General features: G+C 40.7%; 1 protein-coding gene across 50 annotated transcripts in view; it reads right to left on the minus strand.

Moving 5' to 3' along the window:
- Window positions 1-8,710: 8,710 nt before the first annotated feature.
- The window catches only part of RIMS2 (regulating synaptic membrane exocytosis 2), a 445,801-nt gene continuing 439,086 nt past the window's right edge, over window positions 8,711-15,425 (minus strand). For all 50 annotated transcript variants that reach the window (XM_054627864.2, XM_077187200.1, XM_077187269.1 and 47 more), the window contains 4 exons: window positions 14,066-14,178; window positions 13,220-13,321; window positions 12,122-12,261; window positions 8,711-11,663 (listed from right to left, as the gene is read on the minus strand). In XM_054627864.2, coding sequence (XP_054483839.1) covers window positions 11,445-11,663; window positions 12,122-12,261; window positions 13,220-13,321; window positions 14,066-14,178 — 574 coding nt within the window. In that variant the 3' untranslated portion in view covers window positions 8,711-11,444. The remainder of the gene's footprint in view (window positions 11,664-12,121; window positions 12,262-13,219; window positions 13,322-14,065; window positions 14,179-15,425) is intronic.

A 15,425-nucleotide genomic window follows, 5' to 3' on the forward strand; every position in this document is an offset into this window, starting at 1 on the left:
GTATTAACAGTTATGACCTGGGTACACGTTGTCAACAAATAATAGCATAGTAAAATATAAAACAAAATCACATTTGGATGTAAGGATGATTGAGAAAGAAAGCAGGTGTCAATTGATGACTTACAAACAAGTAATCTCATCTTTGTGCCATCTAATTTCACTGTTAATTTGGCATCCTTACAGACAGTCCAGCAGCAACACTAAAGCTGGTCTTGAAAAACATGGGAGTCACCACCCTGGATCCCAGTCTCCTGTTTCACTTTGGTTTGTCAAGTATCCTTGTTAAATGCTTCAGAAGAAAGTACACAATATTCTTTGGATAGAAGCAGGGTAATCTAACCTAACAAAACAATTTATCTTCTCTTGTGCCTAGAAGCCTTTTTCAGCCCTGAAACTTGAGTAATTGCATCACTTCCAGAAATTTGTCAGGAGTGGTTGTAATACTGAGATCAGTGATGGCTCTTTATGAGAAAACCCACCAGCATGCTGCTTGGTTTTTTACCTGTTGGAACAATAATGGGGTTGTACCACAGGTGCTGAACAAGACAAGACAACACCGTGGTTGTAGCCAAGGGATGGAGAGGAAACAACACCTTAGCAGGTGTTTTGGTTTTTTTCTTTTCCTTGGACTTTAATTACTTTGCTTGGTTCATTCATGTTATCCTTATTAATTATGATTAATTGACTGACCAAGAGTCTGTTCTCCTTTTGCAAACTTGTACAAGTAGGACCAATTTGAGCAAGGTAAATATTCAGCCAGGACAGCAGACTTCTGGAAAAGTGGAGAATAGATCCTGTAATTTACTTTTCCTGCAGCATCTCCTCAGGAAGCTTGTTGGCTCTTACCTTTCTTGCTGATAGAAAGCAGGGTATGTGCTGAAGTGCTTTTTAGTACCTTCTTCTCCTCCCAGACCTTCCATCTCTCCTGTGGTGGCAGCAGCACACTGTGGTACTGAAACACCATCCAGATGTTTCACAAGCACAGAATTGTTGGAAGGGATCTCTGGAGATCATTCAGTTCAGTACTCTGCCAAGGCAGGGTAACCTACAGCAGGTGACACAGGAAAGTGTCCAGAGAGTTTCTGAATGTCTCCAGAGAGGGAGACTCCATGACCTCACTTGGTAGCCTGTTCTAGTGCTCTGTCACCCTCAAGGTAAAGTTCTTCCTCATGTTGAGGTGTGTTTTAGTGTTCATGTGTTTTAGTTTCTGGCCATTGCTCCTCATCCTGTCTCTGGGCACCACCAAAAACAGCCTGGCAGCATCCTCTTAGCACCTGCCTTTGAGATATTTGTATGTATTGGTGAGATCCCCATGCAGTCTTCTCCAAACTAAACAGGCCCAGCTCCCACAGTTTCTCCTTATAAGAGAGATGTCCTCATCATCTCTGGGGCCTCTGCTGGACCTTCTGCAGTAGCTCCTTGTGTGCTTCAGACCAAAACTTCCAATTTTGCTCACAGTGCCCAGGAGCTTGGCCATCTTACAATAGCTTTAATTTAAAAATTCTTGTTGATTTCAGCCTTTCTCCCTTAATAGACTTGCATTTATTTACAGATTTGTTTAAGGCCACATGGAGTGAAAGAACAGGCTTCAAATCTGGCAGAAGAAGTGCTGTGTTCCCAGTTCAAAAAGGACAGATTTACCCTTTGCTCATCCACTTGGACTCCCATCTGGCTCTGCCTCCCCACATGCCAAGGTGGCCAGGCTGCATCTGTAAGCAGGGACAGGCCATGTCCTAAAGCCCTGGCCTGTGCCACACTCCCTGTGCCATCTCTGGCATGGCCCCTGCCATGGTTTTAACCCACAGGAGAAAACACTTTCCCAGGAAATGCTTTATGGTGGCATTGGTGAGCCCTTGCTCCCAGAAATCTGGGAGAGGAAAACTCATTTGGGGCAGGGAAGGAGCAAGAGGAAAGGAAGAGAGTTCAGGTGTATGGATGCAAATCACACCATTCTGCTGGGTCTCCAGGGCTGCAAAATGGAGCTGGCATGCTTCAGTGAGCAGTGCAGATGTGACCCAACTGAACAAGGGCCAGAGGCTGAAGGGAGGCAGGGGTGCCAGGATAAGGCTGTTGTAGGGCTCCAGCAGCCAGCTGACACTTTGCTGTCTGCAAATGGAGCTCCAGTAGCTGTTTGAGAGCAGGAGTATGACCAAACCTCATGCTGTGACCCCTCACTGAGGCCAAGGTCAGACATGGTGTTAGTCTGAAGGGCTGAGGGTTGCATGAGAAGATAGAGAAGCTTTAGTGGGTCCATTTTTTCTCTTCCCCACATTTTTGCTTTCACAATGTTCAATTTCATTGTAATTTGGTTCTCAGGAAGGAGATTTTCCCAGGTGTTTTCTGAGAGCAAAATGTACTGAAGAGAATAAAGACCTGATATTCTTCTATGTCTTATCCATAGTGGCATCCTCATTTTAGCAGCTATTTGCATTACCTACCCTGGAAGCTGAACTGCCTTAGACATCATAGGCAGCTGATAGTAAAAACTGTTCAAAATGGCTTTCCAGAAGATCCTAAATTAGAGTTACCATGGAGGTTCTTCTGTCCCTTTTCATTGAGTGCAGTTAAATAGACTATTAATTTTGGCCCTCTGAGTTTCACCTAAATTAGATGTCTGAACACATCCTGAGTATCCATCTTGGACTGTAACTGTGGCTTGACCCAGCTGTCACAGCTAAGTTTATAATCCAACACTGGTTAGGAAAGCAAAGCTGCTGAGGGTGTAAGAAAACTGTGTTCTGAATCTGTTGCCTAAGGCACCTGCTCATATTTGAAGTATCAGATATGCATGAGATGTGGAAAAGTCACAAGGAAAAATCTTGGTTCTGGATCCTTCTTAAAGAAAACAAGGAAATAAAAACTGTGCCTAAATAGCTAAAGAAAACAGTATAAAAATATGTTCTTAGTTAAACATGTATAACTAAAGAAACTGGTCCTACAGCTGCACAGATACTGTGATTTTTACTGATACCATGCTAATTAAAAACAAAAAAATCCTGGGTTAGAAATGAGAAGAATTCGCAGCAATCCAAAATGAGGATTCTTACATTAATTTTTCTTAGTTTTTCATCTTAATGAAACTTTCAGAGCTGGAACTGTGCCAACATTGTTTTGTTTTTTTTAAGATTCTTTAATGTGCTGACAGGAATATGTCACCTCTGTATGAATGGGGATTCAACATTTCTTTGTCTATCACCTGACTCATGTGTTCAGGGGACAACTCAGAAATGCAGTTGCATTTTAAGTGATTTAAGTGGCCTTTTTCCCTTCATGTTATCCAAATGCTTCTTGGCTCACTCTGAGATCCACCCTTCTCAGCTCTCACTTTATTTCAATAGCCAAAGCACATGAGGATATATAAAAAATGTCAATTCTCCAAGTTGTATTTTTGCTAGTGAAGAATCAACTTGTCTGTTGGTGAAGTGCCACCCTACCCCAGGGCTGTTCCTAGAGAGCCAGAGCTGCTGGCTTCCAGACTGTTGAGCCAAAACAGTATTTGTACAGCCAAAACACAGTGAAGGACAGGACTCATTTGTTCGTGCATGAGGTTGTGTAACTGTGTGCACTGACACCTCAGGCATGTGGCAGATGGTAACTGAGGTGTCTGGAAGGCCTGGTTAGCAGATGTGAGAGTAAGCAGCTCTTGAGTACAAATTCCAAAACACAAAATCATAGCTCAGAATTTGGTACGGAATCAGAACATAGGCTGAGAAACTGTTAGATAAAGAAAATCTTTGCGACATTTCTGGTGTGTGGGAGACTGTAAGAAGAAACTTCAAAAGTCCTCAAGCTTCTTAACTGAGTTTCTTCCCAAGCAGCAGAACTCGCAGTGTGCTGGTTCCTGAGAGATGGTGCCTGATATAAATGATTCTTCCTTGTCTTCAGGGATCTGTTTTGCCAGTATTCAAGAATGTTGCAGCAAAAATACTAATAAACAAGAAACAAAAGGGGGGGATCAGAATAGATATCAATAAAGTATCTGCTACTTTGATAATTTCACATTACTATTTAATCCCTCAGTATTATCTAAATCTCTTTTAATTCTCATCAAGGGTATAATAATTTTGGCTGCTATCAGCATTCTCCACTGGCAAAGGTAGTACTGGCCCTTTTCTTCATGTGCCAGTTGCACTATCAGCATAGCAGGACCTACTGGTTGAGTTTTTGCCTAGCAAGTTTTGGTGTTTTGATTTGTTTTCATTTCAGTGAATGGTGTCACCCTAATATAAATATAATCTTTAAAATTCCTTTACCAAAACTGTAGCTAGACAGAAGGACCTTGACTAACAACTCTTACATGAGCCCTAACAGCTGTCCAAAGAAATCATGGAATATCTTGAGTTGGAAGGGATCCCTAAGGAGCACCGAGTCCAACTCCTTGCTTCTCACAGGACTAAGAGCATCCTCCAGACACTTCTTGAACTCAAGACTGCTTCTATGGAGAGCCTGTTTCAGTGAGTGACCACCTTTTAGTTGAAAAGCCTTTCCCTAATATTCAATCTGAACTTAGACCAATGCAGCTCCATTCCATTTCCCCATGTCCTATCACTGCTCCCTGTCATGGTTTGACACTGGCATGATGCCAGTGCCCCTATGAGAATACCCTCTCCCTGGTTTCTGCTGTGAGATGTGACCAGGAATAAGCAAAGCAGGCTCCCACTTAGAAAAAAAAAATATTAACTAAACTACAAGGAAAAAAAAAAAACACACAAGGAAAACGAAAACTTCACAAATACATCTCCTCCTCCTCCCCACCAAATTCCCCATACAATACATCCCCCAATCATCGACTCTCAGTCTGGCACCACCCTTCAGAATACTCAATCCTCAGTTCATCAAGAGGAGGAGGAGTCCTTCTTGTGCCAATGGTGACCTCTTCCTTTCATGTCCAGCGCTCTCACCACTGAACATGGACCAGAGCTGCTTCTAGGGTCGACTTTTAAGGATGCTTCATCCCACTCCAAAAAGGCACTGTCTCAACTTTGGGACATCTGTCCCCCCCATATTTTTCACCCCTTGGGGCTGAGGGGTACCCACACCAAACCCTCTTGGTCCTGAGGCATTGCCTCCCCCTAGAATGCAGTCCCTGTATCACAAGGAAACATGGCTCTGTCCATGGCTACACAAAAAGAGTCCAGCATAAGCTACTCCATCATCTCTTCCACCTGAGTTCTTCTCTATTTCTCTCGTGGCCCATTTCCTCTTATCTTTATCTGTCTTCTCATTCAGCTCCAGGAGGATTAGCATTTGTAAGGTTTCCATCATCCAAGAAAAGGGTTAAAAATCTGAGGCTCTGTCTGTCCAGAACTCCCACGGCTGCCCAGCCGGGCACCTTTTCGCACTCCCCCCTTCTCCTTCTCAGCCGGCCACTATTAAATTTCAAGGTGGCTCAAGCACAGGCACCGGCTCTCTCTCTGTCTCTTCTGGGTGAGGGTGGCTGCCTGATGCCTCTCAGTGCTCCTCCACCCTTCCATCCTGCAGGGGCCTTCCCCTCCCTTCTGTCCAGGCCCGGCCTACCTCACCCGGCTGCATGGCTGCCCCTGGGCCTACCTCACCCAGCCCCATGGCTGCCTCTGCCCCACCCAGCCCACAGCCGGGCAGGGGAGATCTGAACCTTTCCCTGACCAGAACCCAAGAGAGCCTCCCAGGGGAGAGCCCTGCTTTAACCCCGTGTGCTCAGAGGCGGATCCAATGTCCCAATGGCCACATTAGGTGCCAATATTAAAATCTGAGCACCCATTGGCCTGACCACAGCATCCCAGAAAACATATTTCCTGTCAAACCACCACACTCCCCAAGAAGGAGATCAGCACCTCCCCCTCCACTGGCCCCCGGGAGGAAGCTTTAGACTGTGGTCTAAGGAGTCACTCCTTTTCCTTCTCCAAGCTGAGAAAGCCAAGGGACTTCAGCCACCGCTCGTGAGTCTTGAGCTTGAAACACTACCAGTGCCAAACCTGCTCCCACATCATTAAGGTATCCTAAACCTCCATGTCTATAAAATTAATGGCATCCAGCACCACTCACCTATTCCATCTTCATGCCAACATCACTTCCATTATATCTACATTTTGGATAGCACTTGATAAACTGTTCTTGGTTACAGGAATAGTCACACCAGACAAGCACTTTTGACAAACTTTTCCTTAGTCCTGTGCCCTGCACCCTCTGCACATCTAGGATGATGTTTCTTTTCCATGTGACCTCATGGCATATTTTAGGGCATCAGTGCTCTGTGATTTAATTAGTATGGCTGCTTTTCTTTCTCCCTGGGGCTGGGCTGAGGAGTGACCTGACATGACAGTATGTCAGATCTGGGAAATTATTTCACACCCATTTCCTCCTTCATTAGTTATTGGCTGCTTGCTGCCCTCAGTCCTGATAATTATACAGGCAGTTCAGATAGGTCTTGCTACTGAAGGACTATGTAATCCTCATTCTTATTTCTGGCTATTATGCCTGGATCTGCTTCTCCTAAGCACAGCTGCTGTGAAGATAGAAATTCAGCACAAACCAGTCATCACTTTCTGCCTCTGTGGCCAATGGAGAGAGAAGGAGAGAATCTGATGTCCACAGCGTGACTCATCCCGTTCTAAACAAGATATCAAAAATAGGCAGGTATTAAGAAAATAGTGCCAGAAGTTAATTTATCTTTGGTATTAGTAGCAGATAGCTGTAATTTTTTTCTAGCCAGCTAAGCTAGGTCCCATAAACCTGTCCTTTGAAGGTGAACCAATCTTTGCTGGGCACATGTATCTTCTTTCTTGCATTGCTGCTTGCTCCTGGTGAAGCATTGCTGTAAATACTTACCAAGGAAGGGACAGAGAGGATAGTCACAACTGGAAGCTGATTGTGATATCTACAGCTGTGGTGTCTGCTCTTTGCTGCTTGGGTATCAGAGAGGTGAGAATCGCACAGAAATGTGCCAAGGGAAGAAGTACAGACTGTTCTAGACTCCCACACAGTATTATCTAACTTTGTGAGGAAGCTATGAAATCTATTGCTTTGTTATCTTTTATGCCATATTAAATCTCTATATAAAAAACTATAACATTTTAAGTATTATACAGCTGTGAACAGATATTTGATAGTAGTGGGAAACTGCGAGAATGCAATGGTGTGCTGGTTAGGAGACACTGGCCCCATGCTCACTCTCAACATGGTGCCTGATATACCACTGCTATGCCATCATGCTACTTAAACCTTCTAAAACTGAAGTAAAGGCATGGAAGTAGAAAGCCCCACAGTTAGGGCACCATGGTGTTTTACTGCATTTTTTACAGGCACAAACTCTTCTCAGCATAACCAGATGAATCAGCCATCTGAGCCAATGTTGAGTAGTCATGAGTAAAGTGGTACTGTTAATATTAAAATGATCTAGTTTTGTTTTGAAATTAAGTGGACATAGACAAGAAGAAATTGGAGAAGGGAAACAGGAAGCAATCTTGAGAAAATTGTCTCAGAGAATAGGACCCTTTAGAAAAGTACATGTTGTAGCTTTCTTGGTCTGTACAAAGGGCCTTTTCAAGGATTCACTGAGAGTAATGGAGTACATTTCTAACAAGTGCCAAAGACAGACACAGTCTCATGCTCAGCTGTGGGAGGAGGTGTTTTGCTGCCACCCCGCCACAGGGCTGGAAGTGATGTGCTCCAGGGCACGGGGCAGCCTCACCTGCCCCCATAGTCCAGTTCCTACCCAGAGACTTGCCTGACATGCAACAGCAATGTCAGCATCAGCAGAAGAGGGACCTGCAGGGGTATTAGTGGTTTAACACACCAGAAACCTGGGTCTGCTCCTCCAGCAACCCACTTGCAGATGCCATGCAACAAATGGAGTTTCTGTCTTCACAGTTCCCACAACTGCTCTCGGCCCAAAATACATTTGCTTGCTTTTTTGGAGGTTTTGTCTCATGACAGTACTGCAGTGCTTTTCTTTCACCTCATATCTAGAAATAAATACACACACTTTGCTGTGCAAACTGCCAGCCACTCTTCAGTAAATTTCCAAGTCATAAGTGCTTAAGTTTTGCCTAGTCACCACTGCCTGTGCTGATGCTGTCTCTGAAGGGTCAGGGAGAGATAAATCCTCTATTCTCCCATCTCCACCCACCCCTCTCATCTCTGTAGAGTTGTTGAACCCCTGCTCCCTTCTGCAGAGGCTGCATGAGCCCTTGCAGGCACCACTGTCAGGTGGGCATTCTGTCCTCATTTGTACCCTGCTCATGAAGAAAAAAGGCAGCTAACATTAGGTGGTACCTAGGGATAGGGTGGAAGTCTGACTGGATGGTGCAGCCACTCCACAGCAGCTGAGGGCACCTCCTCATGATCTCAGCAGATTTAGTGCACTGGTTATATCAGAGCTGGAGCCTGTCCTGGCAGCCAGGAGCCTGTCCTGGCAGCCAGAGCCGGCAGCTTGGAGCCAGCTCCATCCTGGGAGCCGTGCACTGGGCACGTGGGAGCCCGAGGGTGGCCAGAGCACAGAGCCCAGGGCCTGGCTGGTGACAGGCACAGCTGGCTCCCACTGCTCCTGAGCCTGGCAGTGACAGGGGCACCTTGACACGGCATTTCACCTGCAGCCCTGTGGCAGAAGAAAAGCACAGTGTTCTCCAGCTTGCTCTCCAGCTGCGTGAGCCGCTTGCACCAGCTCCACCGAAGGGTGTGGAAGGATGCTGCTGACCACCTTAGAGAAAAGCAACAAAATTCTGCACACAAATTCTGTAAAGAAAATGTTTTATTTAAAGTGTTAAATACCATCACCAGAATGAGTTTGATTTACATTAGTTGGTGTTCATTACAGGCCTAATCTGCCCTTTTTTTTCCCCAACTGTAATTCCTTTTAACTTTTTAAAACGTACTATTTACAAGACAGCAGTGATCACTGGAATAGTACTATTTACATGACTAAACCATAAGTAGAATTGCAGACGTGTGAAAATTAAAAAAAATACATTAATTTTTTTAAAATAAATACTGCATAATGACAATTATGTACAAACCTTCCATGCGTCATGTCCTTGATTTTAAAATTTGAAATAATTTATAGAGGACTATGCATACAAGAATGTGTGAGCACATCTCACAGTGTCAGGAAAATGGTTATGTATTTCTGTTTAATATCCTAGGGGATATTGTAGACTGCATGTTAGTAGTATTTATTTGCTGCTGGTAGACAGGTGTCTAAATTATTTCAATAAATACAATTTTACCAGTCTGTCTATTAACTTAACAATAATCCATTATATAAACTCTGCAGACAAGACACAATCTCATTTTCTATGATATTGCACAAAGTAAAAGGCATTATAAGTGATACTGTTATTACCTTTTCCCTCTTATGAGGCATATACAATTTGTAAATGGGAAACTTCAACAGATTTTCAAATAAAATCAGAATAATTCTGTGTGGCCATAAAGGTAAATGTAACATACTTCAAAAATTATTGCAAGATTTCAATATTAAACCTTAAGTAGGTATTAAAGGCATACAAAGACCCAGGAAAAAGAAAAAAAGAAAAGGATATTTTGTTATTAAACGTTAGCCAGTTACATTCCCTTTAAATAATAAAACTTAATGAAAAGCTTGAACTTGCAGCACCACCCAATGGTAGTTACTGTCTGCTACAAAACCCAGGGTTCTGAAGATCCATTACCTACAGCGAGGTTCTGGCAATGGTGTCAAATAGCTGACAGAGTGGTACTGAGAAGTTTTCTTTAAGGCTATTTTACCAACCAAAGACTGATACTTTCCAGACTGATATTATCTAATTATGTCTTTTGCAATGCAAATGTAATTTATGAAAATTGAACTTTACAGCAGAAGAACTGTATGGATTTGTAAGCTTTGTTGCTTCTGTTATTTCAAAAATGTAGCAATCAATTTGGTTTAGTGCAAATAAAAGTGCTTAAATTCGTTTCCTAAAAATCAATCAGGTACTTAATTTTTCCTCTTTCCAAAAACCTTCAAGAAATAATAGTTCAGTCTTTGAATGAAAGATGCTGGTGCTGAACACAAATTTATTGAAGACATCTTACAATGGCCACATGATTCCAGTATTTTGCTGTAGAATTCAATTTGAAGGTGAGAAAAAATGAAAATAAGTTACCATGCACTGTACAATAAATTGCAAAAGTTCAAATATCTTCTTTATCAAATACATGCTGAATTACATTAATGTACTCCCAAGCCATGTTGCAAAATCCTTTTCAACATGCTTGAAAAAAAGTAAGCTCTCAAACAATATTTTTCTCAAATAATTCAGAAATGCAGAACAATCTGCAACCCTGAACCAAATATGGGGCATAAGACAGTAATAAGTCAAAAGGTAGCCATTTTAGAATATGCTGATCATCCTGGGAGGTAGAGGGGGAAAAGAGCAAAAGGAAGAAGGGAGACTGGGAGGAGAGATAGAGAAAGAAGGAGGTAAAAGAAGTGTACAATTTGCACATTATGTTGAACTTTACAAGGCTTGTACCTTTTACATTTAAATAAATTTAATATATTACACTTATTTCTTGTCACATAAACAGAATTTTAAATATTTGCTAGAAATTATTTTTTTATTTTTAATATAAGTCTGCAAAAACACAGACCATGACTGGTTTAAAGAATGATAAACGTGGTATGTCTTTGTATCACCCTGTTGCATTCTCTTCCCTTTAAAACCATGCACTAGTGAAATTTATCTTTAAAAATAATATAAACTGTTGAAAATGGCTGATTTATTCTTTTTTTTTTTTTTTTGCAAGTTGCAGCCCCAAGAAAATAATTTAAGTGTTCAGCTAAATCTGTGTCCATGCAAAAAAGTTTCTTAATTTCATACAGTACAGTATATCCACAGAACTTTATTTTTCAGAGAGTCCATCATGTCTGGGGTTTCACCGTGTGGACAGCTGGAGGTATGAAGCCCACCACTTTAAGTCTTGAACCTTTTCAATATGAAGAGTTTTCAGATCTCAAGCAACTGCTGCAAGTGCCAGTTGACTTTTCCATCATCCTTAGATTCTTCTTTTCTTCCAATGTCTGCTAATCCACTGACTTGTAACGTGGCTCCATGGGAGGGTAACTCCGTTTCTGTGGCATAACCAAACTTTAGGAGGGGAGGGCAGATAAATAAAGAAAAGGGAGCAACAAAACAGATATGCCATTGAAAAGGACTTTTGTTGCATGAAACAGATTGACTTTTTTTAGTTTAGTCCATGGCTTCAGATTGGACCAAAACTGAGTCCCTGAACTCCAAACCTATCAGTTCTTCATGATTTCAGTCCATCACCTGAGGGCCTTCCATAGGGCACAATGTGTGCAACTTCCTTGAGAACACAGGATCGCGTTGCAGCCCTAGAAACAGGCTCAGAAGACACAACATTAAGCATGCAGTGTTACCAGGGTTTGCGACCTGTAATTTTATTTTTTTGTAACGCTGGTTGCTATGACAACAGTTTCACAGCTGCTATGAGCGAGCATACGAAGGTCCTGTTGAACTTTCAAGAGATGATTGGGAAGCTCTTCTAGTGAGAGGAGCTAAGGTTGGGTCTACTAGGGAAGAAGGAGGGAAAAGTTTGAACCACCCAATCACCATGTTGGACAGGTCCAGTTCATCTAAAAGTATCTGTGCCACTCCCATAAAGGATTTGTGATCCATACGTCCATAGTCTCCCCAAACAATTATCTGTTAGGTAAAGAAACACAAGAAAATAGAAAAAAATTAGTGAAAATGTCAAAATCTTTAATCTGATTTGTCAAAAATGTCTGGTTGTTTAATTACAGTAAGGAATGAAATATTCAACTGCTGCCATAGTTTAGTTCTGTGTATCCTAATCATGATGCAGTGACAGCAATGATCTGGGCACAAACAACAGTTATCCACGATACCAGGGAAAGCCCAGTGAGAGGAGCCCATTCATACAGCAGAAGCAAAATAATCTATAACTCACTTTTGCTCCCTTCTACTTGCATACTCAGTTTCTACTGGCATAAATAGCTATTACTGTTGTGTTTATCTGCTCAGCAAGTATATAAAATATGAGCATTTACTGCCAAATGAAACCTGAAAGAAGTTTGAAACTCATTCAGTGAAAACTGTACAGGTGACATTTTCAGGTTCAGAGGAATATTTATGCAAATTACCTGTAAAACTTTCCCTTGGGGACTTTCTTCAAACGATAGAAGTTGCTGATAAAGTGGTTCCAGCGTTTTTCTTGCTACCTTTGTTTTCTTTTTGGCTATGCAGACTCCATTTTCTAATAGATACACCTTTACATATGGTGCTTAGAAGAATAAAATAGAGAACAGTAGGTAAAGAAGAAGTCCAGGTTTTTTTGTGTAACACACACACTTTCTATCACCATATAAAAATTTGCTTTTAAAGGATATATAACTTACAAGAAGAAATATCCACAAGCAATATTAACAATTATTCCCATAAAAAGCATCCATGCATTTTCTTTACTGTTCTCTTTGGGTGTATTTTTTTCTTGACTTCTTTTTGTATGTCTCTTTTACCATGAAACAATTCAGATTTTGACCTGAACAAATCAAGTATTCCTATATATAGCATCCCTATACTATACAATATGCAAAATAGGCCTATTAAGTAAATGCAAGACTTGCAATGACTTTGGTGAAATCTGGATCAATGCTCCAAATTGTTAATAATTTAAAATTATCTACAAGGTGAAAATCAGTGAAGAAAGGACTCTGACACAATTTCTATTTTGGCAGAAGAGCTTGCTAAAAATATCATTATATTGTCCTTTTTACATAGTGTTACAGGACATCAGATTATAAAATAAGGAGTAAGTATCAAATATTGGTCTACTTTTTGAGTAGATACCTATTCCACATCTCTTAATTCCCTCTTCATTCCTGAGACTCCTATATAAAATCTTCAGTATATACTTTTCTTCCTACCCCATAACTAAGGATGCCTTTGCTATTACCAAAAATACTTTGAGGTCTTCTGGCAGCCTGATTTTTAATTTCCTCCTGAATTAGGGCTGATTTCTGATTTCAATACAGTATGAATTTCAGTACACAACATTATAACTTACTGGGACTTGAACTTGTTAAGAGCTGGCAAAGCTGAACAGAAAAGCCACAGACCTTTTTGGTAGAATGCCATTCTCAGAATCATAGAATATACTGAATTGAAAGGGACCCATTAGGATCATCAAGTCCAAGCCCTGGCCCTGTGCTAAGATTGTTACTAAGGTTTTTCTTCCTTACCTGGCAGTGTCTTTGAACCTGGTTTTACAACAAGGCCACGGGCTCGGATTATTTCTACTTCCAGTTGTCCTTTCTTATCCACCATTCCCACCTGAATATCTCCTAGATAACAAAAAGAAATCCCAGCATTGTAATTCAGAACTACTTTAATACATGAAATGTTGAAAAAATTTCTAGGATGAATATGTGGTGACTTTTATCACCTGTTTTCCATCAATAAGTATGATCTGGATTTTAACACTACTATGTAATTTAATGTTTATCCTCTTCACTGCTGTTTATGTTAGTAAACAATTTAAAACCTCTTCAATAACACCTTCTCTCCCATCTTCCATGCCTCTATAATTTCAAATTAATTTCTATTTCCTAAGAGTTTCATATTAAAAAAAAAGGCAGCAAGGGAATTAATACAAAGCAGCTCTGTAAAACTGCTTGAAATCTCTTCACCATCCCTGTAGTTAAAGACAAATTATTAAAAGATAACTTGTGAATATACAAGCCTCTAAACACAATAGTAACAAACATTTTGCACCTAAATTACCAATTTTTATACAATATTATCCAAGTGATTCAGAGAAAAGTTTGGTGTCATTAGCCCCATTTTAAAGATGGAAAACTGAAGAAGAGGTAAAAGGCTGACCTTTTCAAAGCAACTTTCTACTTTTGCATGCCTTCATAAGCATCCACGATTACATTCAACTTTGGCTGAGGTTAGAACTTTGGTCTTAACTGAGTTGTTCAAAACCACAAGAGAAATCCATATTTTAAAGGGACTCTAGATAAATTTTATGTTCTAATTACCTGACCAAATAGAATAGATACTATCTAGAAGGCATAAACACTTACCCATTGATGGCGTTGCCAATGTTTGTCGTCCTACAAGCTGGGCAGGACCAAGTCCATCCAGAAAATCACTGAACTGGCTGTCTGCAGCCAACCTCACACCAGGGAAGATCAAACTAGATATAATATTGAAAAAGAAACCAAACAAAAATACACTTAAATTTGCCCTTTGTTAGTTTGTGGTTTTATTTATTTGTTTGGTTTTTTGTTTTGTTTTGGCTTGGGTTTGTTTTTTGTTTTCTAGATGTTTTGCACTTAATGTTTGTGGGTTTGGTACTACTGTAAGGAACTTACAAAACAATTACTGTAATTTTTGAAATCCCACAGTGTTCAACAAGCAGTAATTTAGCCTCCAGCATATAAACAAACAGGTAAAGAAAGCACTCCCCTCAATAATTTCCAAATTTTTATTCTTCCATAATGTTCTCCTTTTCTAATGCATTAAAGACCATTGTTAATTAGTGCTGATATGAGACCAGTTCATTAAGATACTAACACACACCCTTACCAGTGATTTAGTTACATGAAGGTTACATTGCTCACACTTCTCAGTTACTGAGAATTCAATGGTTAAATATCAAATGTATGCAGTGAAAGGAAGACATTAGACCAAATACTGGTTGCTATTTTCAAAATCGCCATTCATTCAAAATATTTTGTAGAAAATGTCTTTGAGAATGACGTCTATTCAATAATAGAACTGAAATCCCTTGTGGCAAATGACCAAAGTAACTTAAAATTAAAATGCTTGCCATAAATTATCTGTTACCCATTACAGAGCAACAAGAACTAATGAAATTTGTAATGACCTATCATTAAGAAATGTCCATTTCAAATGCATATAGTGCAACAATTGGAAACACAATATATATTGTGCAGCACAGATGGATTGTCCAGTGCTGGGAACACCACTAATAAATCAACCTTCAATAAGACTTCTCTAGGCAATGTCTCAGATACATCACTTGGAAGCTTTAACTTGGGTTTTTATGATGCTATGATAACCATGATACATTACAGACTTGTACTGCTGCCCAGATAATTTCTTCAGGTTAAAAGTAGCAGAATCTTTGAAAAACTCTTGAGCCCAGTGACCTGGAAATGCTCTGGAAATGCTTTGCTCTGCATAGCACTGGCATATGCCAGGAGTTTTTGGAAGAGAACTTATCCATATCTGTGTTTTACTTGGTGTACTGCACCTGCTTCCCCTCCTGACACACGTCATGATGATGATCTGCCCTCCGACGTGCCCTTCTCATGGCACAGCAGAAATGATCCTCCTCCTTCCTGCACCAACACTGGGAGACTCTTTCCAGTTACAGGGGAAGACTTAGGCTTAGTCCATCAATGACACTGGCTTGTG

This window comes from Agelaius phoeniceus, chromosome 1, assembly GCF_051311805.1.
Source record: "Agelaius phoeniceus isolate bAgePho1 chromosome 1, bAgePho1.hap1, whole genome shotgun sequence".
NCBI classification, from domain to species: domain Eukaryota; kingdom Metazoa; phylum Chordata; class Aves; order Passeriformes; family Icteridae; genus Agelaius; species Agelaius phoeniceus.